The sequence below is a fragment of the Spermophilus citellus genome (assembly GCF_964194105.1).
Source record: "Spermophilus citellus genome assembly, chromosome: 2".
NCBI classification, from domain to species: Eukaryota; Metazoa; Chordata; class Mammalia; order Rodentia; family Sciuridae; genus Spermophilus; species Spermophilus citellus.
This window is the reverse complement of record NC_138183.1, coordinates 198038074-198057637: the sequence shown is the minus strand read 5'-3', so window position 1 is coordinate 198057637 and position 19564 is coordinate 198038074. Positions and strand designations below refer to the sequence as shown.

Here is a 19564-nt window from a genome sequence, read left to right as displayed (position 1 = left end):
ACTTGGAAAGCCCAGCAGAAGGATCATAAGTTTTAACTACAATGAACTTGAAAGTATATTCTTACTATTCCAAGAGAAATGAAGATGTGGTCTAAGGTCTATTGCAACTAGAGAGAAAAGGAAAATGGAAAATCTATAACTTCCAGATGGGAAGAAATGGCAGGATGAAGTCAGCAGTGAATTTCACCTGTGTGTTACTCAAAGAAAGCTCCACTTCATTAACAAAAGCTTTAATTACAGGAGAGGCCAATATACAGAGAAGCTTCATCAAGAGCACATAACACAGGATCCAGGGTTCCCACTTAGTACCACAAAATTGTGTGGAAGTTCCCTTTCCCACACCCTACCACACATGCACCCCATGCTATCTAAAGAGAGGAAAAAGGGCAATACAGAAGTTGAAAGGATAAAATAAAAAATAACAGTTATGATTATTGAATAACCAGAAACAAATACACTAATCTACATGAAATAAGTAGAAGTTGTCAGAAATTTAAACAAGACAATCGAAGCATATATCTTTGTGTATGTGGGTTTACAGGGCTGAGTGTTGAACTCAGGGCTTCCCACATACAAGAACAGTGGTAAGTTATATCACTAGCCCTATCTTCTTATTCATAAAAAGCAAACAGTTTATTTAGAATACGGTTGATTTCCAAGCATACAGAAAGCTTAAAAGTCCTCTATGCATGCTTCTTTTTACTTTCTTCCTTCCTTCCTTTCTTTTATTTATTTCTTTTTTCCCTTTCTTCTCTTTAGTTCTACATGACAATAGAATGTATTTTGACATATCAAACATGTATACATGGAGTATAACTTTCCATTTTTGTAGTTGTACAAGATGTGTAGTTACACTGGTTAGGTATTCATATATGCACATAGGAAAATTATGTCTGATTCATTCTACTCTTTCTTAGTTCCTTTCCCTTCCCTTCTATCATTTCCCTTTGTCTAATCAAGTGAATTTATATTCTTCCCGCTGCTTATTATGAGTTAGCATCCGAATATCAGGGAGAACATTCTTTGGTTTTTTGGGGATTGGCTTATTTCACTTACTATGATCGTCTCCAGTTCCATCCATTTACCAACAAATGTCATAATTTCTTCTCCTTTAATGGTATATGCACCACGATTTCTTATCCATTCATCTCTTGAAGGGCCCCTACTTTGTTTCCATAGCTTAGCTATTGTGAATTGAGCTGTTATAAATATTGATGTAGCCACATCATTGTAGTATGCTGAATTTTAAATCCTTAAAAACATGGAATGTTTCACAAATTTGTATGTCATCTTTGCATAGAGACCATGATAATGTTCTCTGTATTGTACCAATTTTAGTATATGTGCTGCTAAAGTGAGCATTCTCTACTTATTTTTAAAATTGTATTGTAACTATTTTGTAAAAGCCTAAACGCTTCATTCACTCAAATGATATATTTAACTCTTAATTTGTATCCATCAAACAATTTATAAGCAGTAAATTATAGAATGTTGTAGAGAAGTAGATAATGGCAATCTGAATTAAGGTAACAATAGAGATTGAACTTCTGACATATAAAAAGATGGAACTGGTAGATCTTGCCTATTGTTAGAAGGATGATAGAAATAACAAACAAAGGTGTTGAAAATTTGGGAAGCATTTTCATCTCTATGAACTTCCTAATAAGTTTTTTTTAATTTGTTTATTTGCTCATTTGTTTATTTTTTTCTTGGATTCTGCTTTGTCTCACAATTTTAGAAAATAATTTAAGAGTTATCAAAATATGCCCACCTGTCAGCTATCCACCAAGGGCAGCAAATTATGTTACTTGGAAACACATACTGGCTGGGTGAATAGCATCCACTTTTTTTACATCTCCAATACATAACTCATACCTGAAGAATTTGCATAAAACTCTTCTAGACCTAACCAGGCCCTGTGGCATTATTGACATCATGGTAGGATGCAGTTCCTACATGACACTCTAAAGGCCTTCAGTTATTTTCTTTGCTTGGTCTTAAGCATCATGTTAACAGCCCACCTCAAGTAAGAGTATTAATTGGAAGAGCTCACAGAATCCTCTCCCACGTCAAAAGTGACATAACTTTGGTCCATCGACTATGTCACCCCCAATTTAACCTTCACATTTTGGGAATACTTCTGTCTGAAATCCTGCACTTGTGTTTGATCTTGATATTCAGCTAAATTAATTGTCTCTTTTTTACTGGCTAACTCCCACTGATCTACGATCCTCAACAAGCTTTACTGACAAATATTCAAACTAGAAATGTTCCTAAGAACTCATGAGGCCTTTTGCATTCTTGAATCAGAATGCTTACTGCACTATTTTAGTTTTGCTTTATTAGCTTTCTCATGTAATAAACAGTAAACTTTAATAGGACAGAAGTAAGTTCTCTTAGAACAGTTTTCAATAAGTATAGGGTGAAGAAATTAGCATAGGAGTGTCCTTGGGACTCCACACTAATTCATTTCATCATTCAATTAATACAGTTCATACAGGTTCACTACCCTGCCATTCACCTAGGTCTCTTTCCCAACTGTCCCTGCACAGCCTACCATAAAATAACACAGAGCAGTGTCCAGTGCTGTTAAACGTTTCTGGGAAATGAAAAGCTCTCAAAGAGCATGGGAACTTGCTTCCCTTATTCATGTATCTTCAACCTGATGAAGACTTTCACCAAAGGAATCCATTGTCACTACAACCCACTGAAAGATGGTCTGGAAGTAAGGACACAAGAAGATGTGAGAAATGATTACCTTCCCCACCTTCAAACTTCTAAATAAAACAAAAGATCTGTAGCTTTGCATTTCCATGACTCACTCAATCTTCCTGGACATCACAAAATGTATATTTTCTTTAATGTATTAATAAGTCTTTGTCTTAGATCACAATCCCTTTGATCAGACAATCCTGGTTTTTGTCATTAGCAAATATTCTACTCATTATTACTTATTGATCGATCTCTGGTTAGTTAGTATTGCTCTCTTCTCTCCCAAGACTAAAAATATTGCCATGATACATCCTATACCCCTTCTAACTCAGTCCCACTCAGCACTAAACACAAGACATGTTTTTTAGTAATATCTTTAACATAAAGTACAATAACTTATGGATGGTTTTTATTTTAGATGCACTGATATGATGATCTTACTTCTACCCCCTTACAAATAACGGGCACCCATGGTTGGTCTATGAATTGCAGAGAACTGCCTTTAAGACTCATTCCAGAAGACAAGTCCTCACCCCATTTTATATGTTTGCTGCTCCATGGTGTGAATGGGGAAATGGGCTTGTTGTTGCTTGCCCTCATCTTCCCAAGAAACAACAGATACTCCTTCACATACGTGTTCACAAATACAAGCACATGCTTATACTTAGGAGTTAAATGAAAAGTCTCTGACCTGGACTTTCAGATGTCAATCTCCAGATGACCAGTCCCAGTCTGGTACGGACAGTCCTAAATATATCTGACTACTTAGTGACTTAAACATTTCTCATATTATTAGCATTATAACTTTTGACCTACAGAAAAATCTAAAAATAGTTTAGGTAATTTAGTGTAAAGGACTCAGAATTAAACTCCTCCTAGTTCCAGTGTGACACATGCCTATAATCCATCTACTCAGAAGGCTGAGACAGGAGGATCACGAGTTTTAACCAGCCTGGAGTCTTCACTTGACCCTGTCTCAAAATAAAAAGCCAAAATGGGCTGGAAGTATAGATTAAGGGTAGAGCACTTTCCTAGTACATAGGAGGTGCTGAGTTCAAATCCTACTACAAAATTTATTTTGAAAAGGAAGAAAGAATTAATATCTTGCTAGGCATTCCTCTTTGATTCTACTCTCTTCAGTAAGCATAAGCTCTAGAACTTTGTTCAGGTTTTAACCTAGGCCTTTCTTACTTCTTGGAGTCTCCCCTTTCCCCACCTCCTTTGCTCTTCTTCCTCGGGCCCCCTCTGCACCAGCTTTTACTTCCTCCAAGAGTTCTCCCCTACTCCCCACAAAGTCATACCACGGAGGTCCTGGTCCTGGAATTGTTTTTGCAAAGGGAGGATTAGGAACAGAGGGTATAAAATAAAGTAGGTCAAAGGCAGTCCACAGACAGAAGTGGCAAGCTCAGGAAGGACAGACAGAGGGACAAAAGGAACAGATGTGGGATCCAGGTCACAGTGGAGACGAACAAACACAGAGCCTAGAGGGTTTAGCACAAAAATACCTCCCTTGTCTTCTCCTGGGATGAAAGACAAATTAGAAGACAGGGCTTCTGAGACAGAGAGACCTATGAGCCTCAGTGACTCAAACAAATCAACACTCCCTATACTAGGAACTTATTCCTCTGCTAATATTAGTGAAAGCTTGTATCTTAGAATCCAAAACCACAGTGTAAAGATGTCAATGTGTAAGTTCTTTCTCTTATGCATTCCAATGTTGATGGCCAACACCGCTAAAACAAAAGGCAGATGGTTAAGAGAAAACATATCATATTTATTCAATCTGATCTGAATTTAGTTGTCTCGGGAGATTTCAGAAATAAAGATCCAAAGACTCAGTGAAAGCTGCATTTTTAAATTCAGGTTCAATGAAGAAGGGACAGCGGGGTAGAAATGTGATTGGACAAAAAAGGCAGGATCTCATGGTAACTAGCTGGGGAAACTGAATGACACCTGTTGATTCAGATTCTTCTTCATCTGTGTAACATTCCTTTCCCTCCAAGTACGTCCTCAGAAATTAAGGACTTAGATCCTCCTTTCAGGTGAGGTAGATGAGCAACCTCTCCAGGTTTTATGTTTTCCTCCAGGGAGACTTTTAGTTTCTACGCTTTCCTTGAGGAAGAAGAATTTTAGTTTCTATGACATTTTTTCTGGGGATAAACAGGAAATAAAGAAAAGAGAAATGGACAAGAGCAGAGGAGACTTATTTCTGAGGCCCTTCTAATTTCTGGTATTTCAAAGTATTCAAAATGCCACAGACCACACTTTAGGGTAACATGTTGTAATACCACTGGTAGCATAACAGAATCAAAATCTTACTGAGTTGAAACACCTCCCCTGGTGTCCTTAGATGACAATGCCCTGGATACATTTTTCAGTGCCTGGCATTTCTGCAGTTGTGAAGAGGCCTCTCTTTCTGATGGTTTCTTCAGTGGCCAATCTTGCTTGGCATTCTTCATCTTGCCTCTGTGGTGAATCAGCATGGTGCTGTGGAATTTTATTTTTCTTTATGTTGAATTATAAATCCAGGCTAAAACTCGTTTGTTTTAACCCACTTATTGAGCATCTATTATGTGCTACTACAATTGCATTCAATAGGAATACAATAGTAAACAAGGCAGGTGCTAATTTGGTCCTCAGGACTAATGGAGATCAGACATTAAACACTAAATACAAAAGTAAACATCACATCAGGACTTTGATAGTCCTAAAATTAAAAGTGCATGTGCGATGGGAATGTATATAAGAGATACTATTATAGTGTACAGTATTCAAGGAAAGATTTTTCTCTCCCTTTCTTTTTTCTTTTTTTTTGTACAGGATATTGAACTCAGGGGCACTCAACCGCTGAGCCACATCCCCTGCCCTATTTTGGATTGTATTTAGAGACAGGGTCTCACTGAGTTGCTTAGCACCTCACTTTTGCTGAGGCTGGCTTTGAACTCACAATCCTCCTGCCTCAGCCTCCCAAGCCACTGGGATTACAGACATGAGCCACCATGCCCAGCAAGGAAGGACTTTTAATTGAAGCCTAAATAAGAGGCACCAAGCCAATAACAGTGACTAGAAATTGTACATATTTGTGAAGCTGAAACTAGGCAAGTAATGGTGGGTATGTGGTCTTAATTCAATTATCAACAATTGTATCATTCTAGCCTTTGGGGACATTTTCAGCAACTTCTTCAAAATACTAACTCCACCAAGATACCCTGAATATATTTTTCAGCTGAGTATATAAGAGAGACGGTGAGTTTAGGACATAAAACAATGGCTAAAATAATGTACTGTGAAATCTATGCTAGCTATCAACAGTTATTTAAAAGGCCATGAACAATAGTTGAGAGAAAAGATTTTTGTTGATGTTTGAATATACTTGAAAAACATTAAAAACATGAGGGGCATTAGGTATTTTCATTGGGCAGAGTGTAAAACAATACAAAAGACTATGTTTCAGCCTTCAGGAAATATATGAAACAGGTATTGGATAGAAAAACATATAAGAAAATAAGTGATAGTTTTCAATAATGCCAAAATTAAAGTTCCTATATGAGCCTCTTCTGAGCCACTTCACCAACATTTCAGATAGAAAAAATATATCTCAATACACACATACAAATAGGATCTTTATGTCAGAATGCCAATTTTACTCATTATTTCCTTCAATTTTTAAATATATATTTATTATGATTTAAAACATGCCTTTATTTTGAGTGGAGATTTGGGTTCTACATGGTCTTATCCTAAGACAGTTTCCCAAGAGGAATATTGATGGCTTCCACCCAACCCCATTGGAAATTTATACCAATTTTATATTAAGTATAATCACAAGACACTGGGTATAGCAATATAAAAAGATTATTTCTGGAATTACTTTCTCAAAGATGCAAGGAACTGCTATAAATTGTAAATAAACATAAATTAAGTATAAGTAAATGTAACTAAAATGTAACACTTGGAGTTTTATGAGAGCTGCTCTTTTCATCTAAGTTTTCCTTGTCCTGCAATCATCTTAAAGGAGGACAATATGCAAGCACAGTCCTGAGGACCTGGAATCACTGAAAAATTTCAAGGTAATGGTGACCCAATCACACGTAACTTATAAAATGCTCATTATGGCTTTCATAGAGTGCATTAGAAGGAACAGGTTGGAAATCCTTCAAAAAGACTTTGAAATACTCTCAGAGAGATAGGTAATACACTAAAGCTCTGTCAAACTCCATGTCATACTAAAGGTCAGAAAGTGATGTTTATATTCACCGGAATGAATAATAGAAACTTCAGACTCAATTGTTCAATTTATTATTCTTATTATTTTGCATTACAATTCTTAATACACTTTTATACCACAACTTATCATGTCTCTGATTGTATATCAGGTATGTTGAGTTAATTTTGTCCGATGGCATCATAAGAGAGATAAAGGCAAGTCACAGTTCTAAGGCAGTAGCATTCCTATTTTTAATAGTGCAATTTATCATGAAGGAAGATGGGAAAGAACACTTGGTACAGAGACACGGAGTGAGTTTCCAGATCATTTTTGGAGAAAATAATCTAGGAGTGTTGGGGACCGCAAATCAAGTCAAGATGGCTCCTGGCAGTTTGCCAGGAGGAGTGGTTAGTGAGGCAACGCCACCAAGCCATTAAGATGGTAGAGATTCCTTATTGGCTGATTGCTGTAACTGGATGATGCTAATTCAGTCAAGCTGTGTGTAATGAGTTAGGTATATATACCTCTGCTGTATTGAAATAAGGCGGTTCCCGCTACCTTGGGTGCCTGCTACCTTGAGTTCCCGCTCAGTTCCCGCTGAGTTTCCCCGCAATAAAGCAGTTCCCGCTTCAACCTTCAAGTTGCCTGTCACCTCCCGGTTATTTTGCCCAGCCGGACTCGGCATGGGAGAGTTTGTAAGGCACTAGTGTGAGTAGAATCCCAAGAAGTAATTAGATGAAGAGTTCAGAATTCACAATCATATAAATCTGTATTCTGTGCTTGGATCCTCCTTTAAGCATCTTTCTACAATTTTGTTAAGTCTGTGACTCCTTATTCAAAAACAAATTAAATAATATTACTCTCTCAAACATATTTTTAATTATTAATCTTAAACCATAAAATAAAATCTAAGGGATATTTTTTAAAAGTTTTGGATTTCTTTGTGCATTTAAGTAAGAAAAATGGGTACAAAAATATGTACCTCTAAGCTTTCCCAGATGGGGAGGAAAAAATAAAGCAAGTAGAGAATTTAAGAAAAAGCAATAATAATGTATGTTATCTGGACCAAAGTTTGAAACATAGTGTTTGATTATAGCAGAGAATGTTGATAACTACCTGACAAAGGAAGGCAGAAGACTTTGGCTTTTATTTCAAAACCACAGGATGAGTTGCATCTGGGGAAATATCTATTCTTCAAATATCTTCAAAATTAGCAACAAGAATAATATGAACCTTAGTTTGGCTCTGCTGCATCCAGCATCAACTTTTACACACACACACACACACACACACACACACACACAGGCAAGGTATTAAAGAAAACAGTTCATGTTTCAGAAATTTAAATGGCTTGTCTTCTCTACTTTTCCACTTCCTTATATTCTTTACAAGGGTAGAATGCTTAAATTTTAAATTTTTAAGCGGTATATCCTCATTTTGTGTCTTTCTATGTTACGTAAAATTTCAAAAAATCAATTAATCTAAATTTCTCCTTTGGTGTCCACTCACTGTGGCCTCTTCCAAGTGAAGAGAAAAATAAATTTCTCCTGGATCTGCTTGGTCTTCACGCCATAAACAACAGGATTTAGGGCAGGAGGGATGGCCACATAGAAGTTGGCAAATAGGATAAGGACATTCCGAGGGACACCGTGCCCAAAGCGATGAGCAAGGATAGAGAAGAAGGCAGGTGTGTAAAACATGAGGATAACACAGACATGGGAGCCACAGGTGCTCAGGGCCTTTTGGCGGGCACCCAGGGACGAGAGTTGAAAGACAGCACGGAGGATGAAGACATAGGACACAGCAATAAGGATGACATCTGAGATGACAGTCATGAGAGGTACAGAAAATCCATACCAAATGTTGACAGAGATGTCAGCAGAGGAAAGCCGAGCAACACCTATGTGCTCACAGTATGTATGTGGGATGATGCGGGTCCTGCAAAATGGTAAGCGTTTTAGAAGAAACACATCTGGCAGGATGACGGAAAAGCTCCTCACAACAATGCTCACCATAAGCTTGATGATCACCTGTGGGGTCAAGACGGTGTTGTATCTCAAGGGCAAGCAGATGGCCACATAGCGATCAAATGCCATGGCCAATAGGACAGCTGAGTCCACTGCAAAGCTGAAGTGCAGGAAAAACATCTGTGTGAGACAACCAGAGAAGGTTATTTCTTGGGAGCCAAGCCAGAGGTTACTGAGCAGTTTGGGCACTGTGGCCGTGGACAAGATGAGATCCGTGCTGGCCAGCATGGACAGGAAGAAGAACATGGGCTCATGGAGGCTGCGCTCAACTGCAATGAGGTAGAGCAGGATGCAGTTGCCCACAATGGCCACAAGGTAGATGACACAGAAGGGAATCCCAATCCAGAGGTGGAAGTGCTCCAGGCCAGGTATTCCAAGAAGGATGAAGGAACTTGGGTTGTAACAACTTGAGTTATACATGGTCTCTCTCTTCAGTCTGGGATCCACTGGTTCTTCAGCCCTAAGGACAAACCAGCTGTCAGTGTGAATTATGAAATCTGCCAATTCTACTGTGGAGCTGAAAATAGTTGGTTACTGCAACTATCACATTCAGGGTTCCTACATTAAAAACATGTCCTCTCCCAGGGATGATGAGCTGGCACCTGTGGGAGTGACTAGTCTTGTACATTGACATTCATACATATACATACACATACATATATATATATATTCTAATAAACCCGAGGTATAGCTCTTTTGGAGGCCAATAATTTCTTATGATTACACATCAATAACTTTCTTTTCCATTGTGGATTATTTAAATTGTGCCCTCATTCATAGGGGAAAAAAATCAATTTTGAAGAAAAAGGCAAAAGAGATTAGAAGAGGAGGACATGGAAGAGAATAATAAAGGAGTAAAACTGTTACATATGATGAAGTTATACTGTAAAGAATGAGGAACTGCTGACTTTCATAGAGTAAATTTTATGTTTTAGGCAATGAATTTGATGGAAATAAATTGAAGACTTTGGATAAAGCAGGAGGAAAAAATAACAAAAAGAGAAGAAAAGGGGGCACATTTCAGGGCTGGGGTGATGTGGGAACTTTTATTTCAATGATTGAAATATGGTTCAAATTTGGAGGTGTATTTATTGAGATGCCATCTACCAAAGAACATTCAGGGACAAGGGAACAACATTCCCCCTTCTCAACAAACAGTGAGCTCAGAGTATGATTTAAGACTTCACAGGCAATATTGGACGCCTTAGAGGATCTCTGTTCCCTTTGCTAGTTGGGGAGATAGCTTTATAGATCAGTGATGATCAGTGAGTCTCACAATGCCTCCAAAACAGAAAACAAATAGTGCAATGTGTCATAGGCAAAATCAAACACAGCCGACTCTACTGCACTGGAATTAAAACAAAGATATACTAAGAAGTTTTGCAAAAAAAAAAAAAAAAAAAAGTTTTCTTTTCCTCAAAGTGTTCCTTTCTTTTCGGTATGCCAGTGTTTGGACTCTATGTGAAAAGCTCCATCTGTGTAGAAAATAGTACATTTGGGGTGGTGTTTACATTGAAAATACCCTTCACACTTTAACTCCACTCCTGTGATCTGTTTTATAAAGTACTTTGAAATGAGAAGGGAAGGGAAATGGATACAAAGACACCAGTAGGTATGGCACTGGAGAGGCCCCGAAGCATATATGCCATCCTTACATGAGTTTTGAAGAAGTTTTAGTTTTACCTTACACACACCAAAAAAAATTTTTTGCAAAATCATTCAAAAGCTTTTAAGCATAGGAAGTGGACTTTGCACGACCGTCACAAGTCACAACTTGCATGAGTGTGTTTGTCAGGACTCCATTGTCCTATATACAAGAAGAGATGGGAGAAACCATATAGGATTTTGTGACACTTCTCAACTCTTCTAAGTCCCCCCACCCCTCCCATCCAGTCAAAGCTTTACAGAAGGACGTTTCTCGCTTAGTTTTGAATTTCAGAGTCCTCAGTCAGCCCAAGCAAAACCACTATATCTACCTAGGAGAAAAGTAACTAGTTTCCATTGTCCAAGACAGCTCCCTGTATAAATGCCTGCTATAAGTTCCATCTTCAGAACTGATGCAAACTAAACTCCTCTAGAGACTGAGCTTCTATGGAGAATGTACAGCAACAGAGTCCCCATGAAATCCTATCTAAAATGATGCTCATGTGGTCTCCTGTGGCCTGAAAAGCAGGTGGACAGAGAAATCTACAAGCATCTGAGGAATTTTGGAGAGAATGCCACTTATAGCACAGAATTGCTGCACACATACACTCCACCTCAGGACAACACTGAAGGAGAAGAAAACTCAATGATCATTACTACTAAAAAGGGAGGCTAAAATAAAACATCCAAACTCAGATCTGCTGCTTTAGTGAAAACTTCATTTCTTTTGCCCAGAGAGCCCTTTTCTTCTGAAGTCCTGGATTCATCTATTCCTGGCTCTAAGTAGAGACCAGCTATATTTGCTGGTCTGTACTTGAAGCCAATAGTCTCCTCAGGCTCTAACTCCTTGTCATAGAATCATTGGTGCCAGAAGAATCCTTTTCTGTCAGGGCCAGGTCCTTCAGGGCTCAGCCCATGCTTGGACCCTGAGTAAAGGGAGTCTGCATTGTTTGATGAAATGACAGAGCCAGTGAAGGCCTTTCTCTTCACTAAGTGACTGCACTTTTTAACTCACCAGACTTTGAGTTCTGTCGCTTGGTGAACAGGGTTTGTAGGAACTATCTATTTAGAAGAAACTGAGTACGATTTTAAACTAGGAAATGTTGTCGTAAAAAGTAAATGAAAACATTTATGCATTTGCTCATATTCCCAGGTCATTTAGGTTAGATGGGCCCCTCCATTCCCATTCCGTCATAGGGGATAAAAGTCAACATAATAAGTAATTTCTCTTGAGATGGAATGTCACTGGGGTTTTAATAGCTTGTGGATTTTGGACCCACAGGATATTCAGCTCTAGACAAATCCCACAACATCAGTTGGGACAGCATTCTCAGAAGCCTAAGAATAGTTTTGTTTTCCCAATATTCTTTAGTTAGTCTTTATGTATACTTTCACCAATACTATTCTAATACAACTAAGACTTTCTAGATTATTGACATTGGTGTTTAAGTCCTACAATTTTGTTTCTAAAATTTTGTTAACCATTTTCAGTATTTTGCACTGACATAAAAGTTTTAGAAGTTATGTTTTATAACTAACACATACACACACACACACACACACACACACAAACAAGTTGGATTATTTGATTTCATTGAATCAATATGTTAAAATAGAAATATGTGACACTTTTGTAAAATTGAATATTTATTCTACAAATATTATAAATGTAATACATCTCCTTATTAATGTAGTTTTAAAAATTTTCCCAATAATAGATTAAAATTCTTATATGTACTTAAGAAAACAAATATACATTTTTTTGGATGCTGAGTATATTTGTATGAAGTAGCCACTCTAAAAAAATTCCCCTAAATTCCTGACTTTAAACAGTAGAAACAGATGATTTATTGCAGTTTACAAGCCCACTATTCATCTTACAGTGTTGAAAACAATGTATTGAGATGGTTGCATGTCTTTTGAGAAACTCTAAAAGAAAACATTTCCTTGTTTTTTCTGGCCACAAGAAGCCCACTGGTCTTCAAAATCAGCAATGATACGTCTGCCTTTTTACCATAGTCACCTTTTCCTGTGATTCTCCAATTCTCTCTTCCTCTTCCATTTTTAAGAATCCTGTGATTGCATTTGAGTTATTTCGATAAACCAAGATATGTCCCTATATTAATGTTGATTACTTTTATTTGAACTGCAATTGAAATTTATGTGAATCTGAATTCCCTTTTGCCATGGAACTTAACATTATTACAGGCTCTTAGGTTTAGGATAAGGCTATTTTTTTTTTTGTAGAACCATTATTCTGTCTGTAGTTTTATAGTTGGTAAATTATACACATTGAATTCACTATTTTTTTTCTTTAATACTGAGGGGGCACTAAGAATAGAGAGTTAAAAAGTGCAGTCACTAAAGGGGCACTTTACCACTGAGCTACATCCCTAGACCTTTTAACTTTAATTTTCTGCATCAGCCTCTCAAGTAGCTGAAATTAAGGGCATCAGCCTTTGTGCCCAGCTTGAATCCACTACTACTCTTGATTAGTGTTACTATGCTAGATATATCAGTAATACTAGATGCACTTACATGGCATATATTGTTGTTCATTTGTATTTGCTTCTAAATTTTCCTTATTCAAGCTATTTTGTCATATGGATACGTGGATTTATTTTCAGGTATCCTGGTGGTTTGAAGGATGTTTTGTGAGAAGGTGGCTCACACTGACTTCTCTTTCTTTACCTCCTCCTTCTGCTCACCTTTCCAGATATCCCAACCTATTCTTCTAGACATTCCAACCTGAATTAAGCTTAGAATAGTGATTTGAGATCCTGATCCAGTGATGAATTTATGGATATCAAATATCTACTGAGACAAAATTAGAAAACTATAAAAATAATAAATAAAACTTTTAAAATCACTGAACAGATTTAATAGAAGATTAAAGATGGCAGAAGAAAGAGTAAGTCAACTTAAAGGTAAATCAATAAATATTCTCTGGCCCAAAAACTATATACTTAGATTATGAAAGAAAAAAATACAAAAGGGACAATATCAAAGGAATAACACACATTATTCAAGGAAGAAGAGGAAAAGTAAATATTTCAAAATATATTTAAAGAGATATTAGCTGTCCCCCCTGCCCTCAAATAAAACAGTCCTAGGTTAGTGAAAGACAACTTTAAGAAGAATAAATACAAAGAAAGCTACCATCAAGAACATCATAGTAAAGGTTCTGAGAAAAATTTGACTGTAGCCCTAGGAAACAACACAAAAAATCAATAGATTATCCCCCAAAAGGCCCATGAATGAAAGACTTCGTCTCCAGGGTAGTGCTATTGGGAGATTACTGAACTTTTAGAAGGTGGACATCCACGAGACACTGGGGTCCTGCCTTCAAAGGGCACTGAGGGCCCTGGCCCCTTCCTCTTCCTCTTTTTTGGCTTTCTGGCTATAAGGTAAGTACGTTTGCTCTGCTCTTTCATGCCACTTTCCACCATTGCCATCCTAATTCTCACCAGAAGCCTAAAAGCAATGGGCCTGCCTAATCATGAACTGAAACTTTAACTCTATGAATCACAATAAACATTTTCTCTTTATAAGTTAATTATTTCAGTCATTTTGTTATAGTGATATAAAGGTAACTAACACAACCTCTAATTAGAAATAATGAAATTGATGTCTTAAAAAAAATAAAAGGAAAAGTCAAATAAGGATTAGTCCACAATTCTGTATACTATGAAAATATTTTCTATGCATTGAGTGTGATGGTACTCTCCTGTAATCCCGGCAACTCAGGAGCCTGAAGCAGGAGGATTGCAAGTTCAAGGCTGGTCTCTGCAATGTAGTGAGACTCTAAGCAACTTAGAGAGACCCTGTCTCAAAATAAAAATTAAAAAATAAAATAAAATAAAAAGGCCTGGGGATGTGTCTAGATCTAATTACCCCTGAGTTCAATCCCTGGTACTGAAAATAAACAAACAAAAATCTAAGAATGGAACCACCAAATATGTTCCAGCCATCCCACTCTTCAGTTATCTGTCCAAAAGAATTAAAATAGGCATACTGTAGGGATATAGCCACATCAGTGCTTATACCTGCACAATTCACAATTGCCAGGCTATGGAACAAACCTAGGTACCCTTCAACAGATAATTGGATAAAGAAAATGTTATATATACACAATGGAGTATTAACCATCCATAAGAAGAATGGCATTATGTCGTTTACTGATAAGTGGATAGAATGGGTAGCTATCATACTATGTGAAATAGGCCAGACTCAAAAAGTCAAAGGTTGAATGTTTTTTGTGATAGTGCAAAATTAGTGGGAGAGAAAGAGAGAGACAGAGACAGAGAGAGAAAATGTTCCATCAAAACAGAAGATATCAGTGGAAGAGGATTGACAGGGAGGGAAAAGGATCCGGGTAAGGAAGGAACAGAGGAATAAATCTGACCCAACCTTCCTAAGGACATATATGAATATGCCACAGTGAATCTCACCATCATGATTAAGACATTAAAATAAAACAAAAAAGTAAATAGATCAGTAGAGGAAAGGGAAGAGACAGAGGGCAGTGGGGAAGGAGAGGAGAAGTACTGGGGACTAAATTAGAGCAAATTATACTCCATACTTTCATAATTAGATCAAAATGAATCCTAAAGTTACAAAAAAAAACTAAAAAGAACCAATAAAAATATAAGCACATAAATAAATAAGAAGTTAAACCATGAGGAAATGCCTCCTCCCCATTCTGCTTTCCTCAGGAGAGGTGCACTAGTTGCTGGATGGTTCAGCACTCACTGGGGCCCTGAAAAAAGGCTTCTGAAACTTTATGAATCTGGAGGGGTAGGGGAAGCCCAAGGGGAAAGAGCTAGAAAGTGAAAAGCACTGAGTACTGAGACCTGCCAGAGAAATGTCTTCAAGCTTTCCTAACAATAAGACCTCCCGGCAGTCACATGGCTAGGAGGACCTCTTAGCATGAGAACTTGGCCTATCAAGAAGGGAAAGGCACAGTCAGGGGCAGAAAGAACAGCACCCAGGTGAGTCAACACGAGCTGCCTATCAGGATCTGGACATGTTTTCTGTGTTGGAGGGAGAGATTGGAAAGCTGGGTGGAGTAGTGTCCCAGGTGTTTCACAGCCAGGACTTCTGGGGGCTGTGCAGGGCAACCTGTTGGAGCTGAGCAGGGCTTCCCCAGGTGTTCCTCCCCAGGTGTTCCTCCAAGTGCCTAGAGACATGTGGATCCTGCTATTGCTGCTGTTGCTTTTGCTCCTGTCTTGGCTGCTGTGTTCTGTCTTCAGGGCAGTGGGTTGCTGGCAGGGCACTCCTGAGGTTTGCTGTAACAGACCCTGCACTGTGACACTCTTGCTTACAGGGAGATTACCTCTGCAGGGGATCTAAATAAAATTCTAGGGTCATTTTCAGGCTTCTGGGCAAAGTGATCTCAAAAGGGGATCCACATGCTTTCTGCCTCACTCTGAAGTTTCGATAACTATTGCTCTGGGACCTGAGCAGTATCTTCTGGCCATTCCCATTGGCAGATGGATCTAAGATGTGGCTAGGGCACCATTTCCCCATCTGTCTCCAAATCCCTGTGTGTTGAAGCTCCCCTCTTCCCCCAGTGACTCCTGTCCACTGATGTTCCTGCCTCTGTGCATTCCCTCCCCACCCCAAGCGTGGACAGAACTACTCAATTCCTCGTAACTAACAGTATGTGGCCAAGGTGAAGAGATGCCAGCACTGTGACTGTGCCCTACGATCTGACACCGTGTTACTGGAGCAGTAGCTCCCTTTCTCCTGCTGGCCTTGAAGAAGCAGCAGCCATCCTGTGCACTACCCCTGGAGAAGTGCATGGACCAGGAAATTTGGACAGTCTTCAGAAGCTGAGGGCCTCTGATCTACAAGTGCAAGGCACTGTATTCTACCACTAACCTGAGTTATCTTGGAACCAGACCCTTTTCTCCTTTAACCTCCAAATGAAAATGTGGCCCAGTGGACACCTTCACTGCACACTGCTGAGGTTCTGAAAGAGAGAACCCTTCTAAACTGCTGCCAACACTTCTGAGGGACAGACTCTGTGAGCTAACCAAAACCTCCTGTGTCCTTCAGTTTGGGGTAGCGTTTTATACAGCAATAGAAAACTAATGTAGCCTTTATCTACCATATTGATTGGTATTAAAGATATTATTACAATTATAAAATCAGATTATATGGCTCTGAATATGTTAATTAAAAAGATATTTTACAGTGATATAATATTTATTTTATAATTTGGTAACAAATATTAAGGGCTGTGACTCTTACACAAATTATTCTATTTCATTAAACAAAATTAGTAACCTTAAAGCATGAAAAAAACTAAAAGTAAATATTCATTTTTTAAAATATTTATTTCAAATCAGAGAAATCACGAAAAAAATAATAGGTACAACTCTGTGTCAGTGCTTATTTGCCAAGAAATAGCAGAAGTTATTACAAATATTCTATTATTTAATTCCTACAATATTACTTCAGGTAAGTTTTGTTGTGTTTATTTATGTTCATACTTATATATGTTCATACTTATATTTATGTATATATTTCAAAAGAAATTGAACCTCATAGAAATTAGTTAAATTGATACCGGCCACTATGTGGTGATATCCTCATGCACAATTCTGTTTTCCAAGTGCAAGCATTCAACAATCTAATTTTTTTCATGTTCTCTTCAGTAGCATGCTGGGCATGAAGTGGTTCAGCAAATTATCCATCATTGTGACCCTCTCCTGCCTCATTTATGGCTGCATGGATTCAGAATGTCAAATTATATTTCTTGGTCTCCAGGGTTTAGCTTAAGATAACTCAGGCTCCTATTGCAGCTCAGTACTTCCTGAGCTGCCCCTTCTGCCCCCAGAATCTTCAGAATCAGGCTGCTGCCTCCTCCATGGTAGTTGGTGCAGAGAAATGAGCACTGATGTTGGAGTAACATGGACCTAATACTAATCTGCCTCTCTTGCTCCTTAGCATTAGGAGCATAAGGAGAAACTCTGTTTATAAATTCCTTTAACCTTTTTTATATAAATGTGTCCTTCTTCTGATGCTTTTAACAGAGTAACTGGGAAAGTGTTTATGTATTTACATTTAATTATATTTGCTATTATATGTGTACATAAGTATGTCTGCACATATGAATTTGTGTGACAATTGCCAAACATAATCTGGAAAGACACAATCCCAAATGTCATAATCTCAAACACCATAATCCTCAAAGTGGAAAACCTAAATGATTAAAATCTCTGAAGTCTAAAATCCTGTAATCACAATCTCAAAAGATTAAACCCTGAATGTGGGTGGAATCCTGGAAGCTGAAATTCTGAAAGCTGCAATTCCCTCTGTGAGCAGTGGAGGGGAGGCTATACAAGAAGAAGGGAAAAATCAAACTGTGGGGAAAGCCTTAGTGTTTGGGTTGTAGGCAGGATTCTTGTGTCATTTTAGTTGAAATGAAAACCCAGAAACATGTTAAAGCATTATTTTTGAGTCTGTGAGGGTTTCTAGAGACATGAGTGTATGACTATGAGTGGCCTAGATGGGTAAGGTCCATTGTGGCTGGCACCATCCAATCTGCGTTGGCGGGAGAAAATAGCTATAGCAGGTCGACCAGGACCTATCTATATTTCATCTTCCCATCACTGTTAAACCTGTCCAACTGTTGTACATATGCCTCAATGTTCATGCTTACAAAAATATGTATGAGATCATTGCATATCTTAATATGTGAAGAGGTTATGAAGTGTTCTGTTTCTCAAATAATCTCCTTTTAAAAATGTGCACACATGACTTATAAAGAATTTTTAAATATTTTCCAGAATATGTTCTTGGGATTTTGATTTTTCAGGATATTAGACTTTGGGGATTTGATCTTTTGAGAGTTTAATATTTGGAATTGTGTCTTTAGGGACTTTGCCCAAAACTATGCACAAGTGTATATGAATTCATCAATCCTGAGCCAGGCACTTAGTCTTCATCCAGCATGGCTGTTTTATTCCTCCTTATTTCTATACCTCTTTATGTGAATTCCAGCAGTGACACAAATGGCCCTGATTTACATTGTATACACAAGGTTATTTTTATTTATTAACTTAACTCCTCTGGGAGTACCCAGATTAAATATTTTTTTGGGGTATGTCTCTAATTGTTTCTCATTCAAATTTGAACCACAGAACTAGAAATTACTCTTATAACTATATATCTGAATATCTATTTAACTGTCATTCTTATATGCATGACTTTGTAGTCAATATGAAAAAATGGGGGAAATAGAGAAATTCTCTTCCTGACTTTGTGAAATTTAGAGTTGAGGGGTACAGTGTGGAGAGGAGGATGGATTTACTAATGATGGTCTTGAGGGATAGCAGCTGCCCACAGCAGTTCTTCTCATCACCCTCTCCTCACATATTTTCATTTCCTAATTCAGAGGGTACTGACTGAATCTTCACCTCTGCTAGATATTTGTTCCAGTGATCATCCTAGAAAGCTATGAATGGTCTATGGGCCACAGCCCAGCCTTCTGGACCAGTTCCATAGAGACTAGCAGAAGAGAATTAGGCCTGGCCCTTCTCAAGCATGAAATACTTGGAGAAGACCTCAGGGGCAGATGGACAGTTCATTGAGGCTTCATAGTTTAACTGTTGTAAGTGTAATATTGTAATATTTCTGCATGGCTTTCCAGGTCAATTTCTAGCATCAAACCCTCTGAGTATGGAACTCTCAATGGTGTGGCAGCTGCAATGATCTGTGGCTTCATGGTTTACTCATCTTGTAAAACCCCCAAGCCCAGACTCAAGGAATTATGTCGGTACTCTAAATATCCTTAACTATGTATACCCTTCTCTATGAGCCACATCAGCTGGCTGAAAGCACAACCCAGCTAAGGTATCAGGAACAAGAGGAGCACATGGGAAGAATTTCCATTAGGAGCACCTTTTCTAACTTTCAGTACTATGTTGGGTTAACAGGGATTATGTTGGAAGTGACAGGATAACAA

At 38.1% G+C, this 19564-nt stretch overlaps 1 protein-coding gene across 1 annotated transcript; it reads right to left on the bottom strand.

Annotated features, from left to right (window-relative positions):
* Positions 1-8424: 8424 nt before the first annotated feature.
* Positions 8425-9499, bottom strand: LOC308642116 (olfactory receptor 52H1-like; the record flags this gene model as incomplete). Its single annotated transcript, XM_081280713.1, has 1 exon — positions 8425-9499. Exon 1 carries the CDS (start codon positions 9364-9366, stop codon positions 8425-8427), a length of 942 nt encoding a protein of 313 aa, XP_081136839.1. The 5' UTR covers positions 9367-9499.
* Between the last annotated feature and the right edge of the window lie 10065 nt (positions 9500-19564).